General features: G+C 43.7%; 1 protein-coding gene across 3 annotated transcripts; it reads left to right on the plus strand.

Annotated features, from left to right (window-relative positions):
* The first annotated feature begins 295 nt into the window (after window positions 1–295).
* On the plus strand, window positions 296–3,351 carry LOC135146687 (mast cell protease 4-like). Of its 3 annotated transcripts, none has more exons than XM_087584831.1 (5): window positions 1,080–1,122; window positions 1,352–1,502; window positions 2,019–2,163; window positions 2,368–2,625; window positions 3,013–3,345. In XM_087584831.1, the coding sequence occupies exons 1-5, from the start codon at window positions 1,080–1,082 to the stop codon at window positions 3,157–3,159; spliced, it is 744 nt and encodes a 247-aa protein (XP_087440957.1). In that variant the 3' UTR covers window positions 3,160–3,345. The 3 variants fall into 3 exon arrangements, with proteins under 3 accessions (XP_087440958.1, XP_087440957.1, NP_001415803.1); NM_001428874.1 differs by having other exon boundaries at window positions 2,368–2,628; window positions 3,013–3,159; XM_087584832.1 differs by lacking the exons at window positions 1,080–1,122; window positions 1,352–1,502 and adding an exon at window positions 296–348 and having other exon boundaries at window positions 2,368–2,628; window positions 3,013–3,351.
* The last annotated feature ends 1,281 nt before the right edge of the window (window positions 3,352–4,632 follow it).

The raw sequence follows: 4,632 nt of genomic DNA on the forward strand, positions 1-4,632 counted from the left end.
TATGTCTCCCTTTTCATTTCTGATTTTGTTAATTTGGACACACTCTCTGTGTCCTCTCGTTAGTCTGGCTAAGGGTTTATCTATCTTGTTGATTTTCTCAAAGAACCAACGTTTGGTTCTATTGATTCTTTCTATGATCCTTTTTGTTTCTACTTGGCTGATTTCAGCTCTGAGTTTGATTATTTCCTGTCTTCTACTCCTCCTGGGTGTATTTGCTTCTTTTTGTTCTAGAGCTTTTAGGTGTGCTGTCAAGCTGGTGACATATGCTCTTTCCTGTTTCTTTCTGCAGGTACTCAGAGCTATGAGTTTTCCTCTTAGCACAGCTTTCATTGTGTCCCATAAGTTTGGGTATGTACCTTCATTTTAATTAAATTCTAAGAAGTCTTTAATTTCTTTCTTTATTTCTTCCTTGACCAGGTTATCGTTGAGTAGAGCATTGTTCAACTTCCACGTATATGTGGGCCTTCTTCCCTTATTGTTATTGAAGACCAGCTTTAGGCCGTGGTGGTCTGATAGCATGGGTGGGATTATTTCGATCTTTCTGTACCTGTTGAGGCCCGTTTTTTGTCCAATTCCATGGTCAATTTTGGCGAAAGTACCATGAGGAGCTGAGAAGAATGTATATCCTTTTGCTTTAGGATAGAATGTTCTATACATATCTCTTAAGTCCATTTGGTCCATGACTTCTCTTAATCTGTCTACGTCTCTGTTTAATTTCTGAATGGAGACTTTTAAATCCAGGAGGTCTTTCTTCTTATAACCCACAAGTCTAATTAGTGCTTCCCATATGTGCATGGGTATGGGTCCATTCGCTAGAGGAGGGGTTCTCAGCCTTCCTAATGCTGTAACCCTCTATACCATTTCTTCAGGTTGTGGTGACCCCAAATGGTAACATAATTTTCATTGCTACTTCATAACTGTAATTTTGCTATTGTTATGAATCATATTGTAAATATCTGATATGCAGGATAGGTGATATGTGACTCTGTGAAAGGGTCTTTCTAGCCCCCCCCCACAATGGAGTAGAGAACCACAGTTTGAGAACCACTGCACTAGATCATGGGAAACATTCATTGATTATGCCTCTTCCAGAAACCATTTACAGCAAAGAGCTCCTTGGAGGTCACCTGCCCTATCTCAGGCACACAAGGCCACCTTTAGTATTTAATCAATGATGGTAATGGGATTAATAAAGATATGTTCAATATCAATATGTGGAGGGGCTTGAGCCCCATGTGAGGTGGGGTGGGCTTCGAGCAGTCGCTCAGCTTTAGCCCCATATATCTCTGGCAGTACTGTGTTGGGGGGCCCTGCAAGCTTGTGACTGGGGACTGGGTGTTCCTTGTTCCAGAGGAGATTGTTGGTGGTGTGGAGTCTATTCCTCACTCCCGCCCTTACATGGCCCATCTGAAGATCACCACTGAGAAAGGTTATGTGACCTTCTGTGGTGGGTTTCTCATAAGCCGTCAATTTGTGCTGACTGCTGCACACTGTAATGGAAGGTAAGAGGCTTCTCTTCCTGTGAAGACATGCATGAGCCAGAGTCACAGAGCAGCAGAGCCTTGGGGAAGTCTCTGAGCCCTTTTCAACTTCAGTTGGGCTCTCGTTACACAGAGCAGAAAACAAAGCACAGGACCACTCACTGGATCATTCATGTGACCTATCCATTGTCACAGGTCTGAGCTTTAAGCAGGGCTCTGGTCAGTAGTAAAATCACAGGTCTTGTCTTGTCCTAGTGGTAGCAGAAATGATAGATGACCTGGCATGTAATTCAATGTAGAGTGCCTTTCATCCATGTGCAAAACCATGGGTTCAGTTGAATGCAAGTCCTAGGTGTGGGGTGTGGAAGAGTTCTTAATTCTGTGTTTCCCTGAGCCCTGTGGCACTGGTCCTGGGTCCGCCATCTCAAGTTAATCTATGGGCTGTGCCCAGGGATAGAGAAGAAAGAACCGGGTACCCCTCTCCTTTGAAGGAGTTCTCCTCATACGACTTTTCATTGCTTCTTTCTCTATCTACAGAGAAATCACAGTCACCCTTGGAGCCCATGACGTGAGCAAGCGAGAATCCACCCAGCAGAAGATCCAAAAAGCAGAAGTCGAAAAGCAAATCATTCACAAAAATTACAATTTCTTTTCCAATATTCATGACATCATGTTACTGAAGGTGCCCTCATTTATTTGGCCTTCCTTTATTTAGGTCTCCCCTCTTTAATTCTCCCCCTGGCCTAGTCCATTGAATTCTCTCTTGTCCATTCCTTTCCCTCAGAACCCACTCCTGAATTCTATGTCATTATGGACCCGCTGTGGAAGGACCCATGTCTAAGCATCCTTCTCTGATTTGCCATCCCTTCTTTCCTTTACTCAACAGCTTGAAAAACAATTTGAGTTGACTCCTGCTGTGGATGTAGTTCCTCTGCCCAGTCCTTCTGAATTTATAGACCCTGGGACCATGTGCCAAGCAGCTGGATGGGGACAAACTGGAGTGACAGATCCTACCTCATATACATATACACTGAGAGAAGTTGAATTGAGAATCATGGATGTAGAGGCCTGTAAAATCTTTAGTGATTATGACTATAATTTCCAGATGTGTGTGGGCAGTCTTGGAAGGAAGAGATCACCATGTGAGGTGAGTACACACCTGCTCTTCCTCCCCACATCAGGAGACAGTGTCAGTGAAGGAAATGTGCCAAACAGCTCCCCATGACAGTGACTAATGCCTGTGTCCTTAGCTCCAATCCCTGAGGCTCTGGAAACCAACATTGTCCCTGTCCATCTCATCTCCCTGTGCCCAAACCTTTCCTACATCCTTCCCACCCAGCTAGATACTAGACATGAAGAGAGACATGTTAGCACTGCAGCAAGGATAGAGGGATGGGAATCATGCATTAAATTTCTACCTTATGACCCATAGCCAGCCAGGATCTTGTACCTCATTCCAGGATTACCTATCTTTGAGCTTGTATATGGGAATCCAATATTTGCTCATACCTTGATTTTTCTTACTTATTAGGGAGACTCCGGGGGGCCACTACTGTGTGCTGGTGTGGCCCATGGTATTGTATCTCATGGACGAGAAGATGCAAAGCCCCCTGCAGTCTTCACCCGAATCTCCCCATATGTACCCCGGATTTATACAGTCCTAAGTGCAAGTAGCTGAAAAGCCTGACCTGCATGAGTCAGACTCTCCAAGCCTGAGCTCATCTGGTACATTTTGGGTTCAACAGAGCCTGTCCCAAACAGTCCCTAGACTGTCCCCAGCTGTCTCGAAGACAATCTCAAAGATACACAAGTCTGTGATTATGGATTGTTCCCTGTAAAGCACCTCAATAAAAACATAACTTCCAACAGCTGTGTGACTCAACTCTGTTTTCTAATCACTCTGTCCCTCTCTAAACACAACGAAGAAATGATTTGAGTTACTATCTTTCTATGCTAACCATCTAGAATAATTGACTTTCAGGCACATGTTTACCACATTAATGAATTGTGGATTAATGAATATTATCTAACATGCATGGCTGTGTACAGAAAGATTTCACATCCAGGATAACTAGGTCCACTTTCCCCGTATTCCTTTTTTCCAATTCCCTCTAGTGGGTGGTGAGCTACAAAGGAGGATAAAGTGTTTTAGAACCATCATTTAAAGTAGGCCTTGAAAAACATGAAAGTTACACACCACTATGTCAAACTTTTCATACTATAATGCAAAGCTACTAAATGTTAGCTTGGAGTCACATTTGTGCACAGAATATAGCTGAACATTCAATTACTTCTAGTATCACAATATTAACTGTCTTCTAAACTGGACACAATAATAAATACCTGTAACCCTTTCTCTTGGGAGGAACAGGCAGGACGAGCAGGATTCAAGACATACCCTAGTCTATATATGTCGTTCAAGGCTAACCCTGGACTTCATGAAAGCATGTCTCAAATAAAAAATGAAAGGGGAGGGAGCGGGGTGGAAGGGAAAGAGGACTAAAAGAAGGAAAGAGAGGGAAAGGGAGAGGAAGAGAGGAAATTAACCCCTCCTGGGTGGCAGCTCTCCCTGACACAGCTGCATGCACTCTACAATGTGGTAGCCCAGCTTTCCCAACAGCCTTACAATGTTGTAGATGATATTTTGAGCATACACTGTATAAAATATCATGCTGTGAATTGATAAACCCTTTGAACAGTTTGCTATGGCTCATGTCTTTGAACACTGGGTCCCCACCTACTGGTACTACATTTGGAAGGTTGTAGAACCCTAAGAGTTGCAGCATCCTGGAAGGAAGTTGTTTCCTGCAGGCTGGTTGTCAAGTTTGTGTTAGAGTCCCACTTCCTGTCTGCTGATGCAGTGCGACTCATCCTTCACAGTCCTGCCACAATGTCTTTCTATCATGAACTTGTCCTCCAACTGTAACCCTGAGATGGGGACCTAATATGCCTTCCTTGACACAACACCATTGGCAGATCATCAGTCACTGGCTTTAAATAAGGGCAGGATCTCCTCCCGACCCCCATTCTTTTGTAACTAATCCCACTCCTGGCTTCATGACCTTCACAGCATATTTGAACTCTCCAGTACACAACATATAAAGTAGACAAGAGAGGTAGCAGAGACAGCAGAATTCTGGGAAATTATAGC

The sequence above is a fragment of the Rattus norvegicus genome, chromosome 15, assembly GCF_021556685.1.
Source record: "Rattus norvegicus strain SHRSP/BbbUtx chromosome 15, alternate assembly SHRSP_T2T, whole genome shotgun sequence".
Taxonomy (NCBI): domain Eukaryota; kingdom Metazoa; phylum Chordata; class Mammalia; order Rodentia; family Muridae; genus Rattus; species Rattus norvegicus.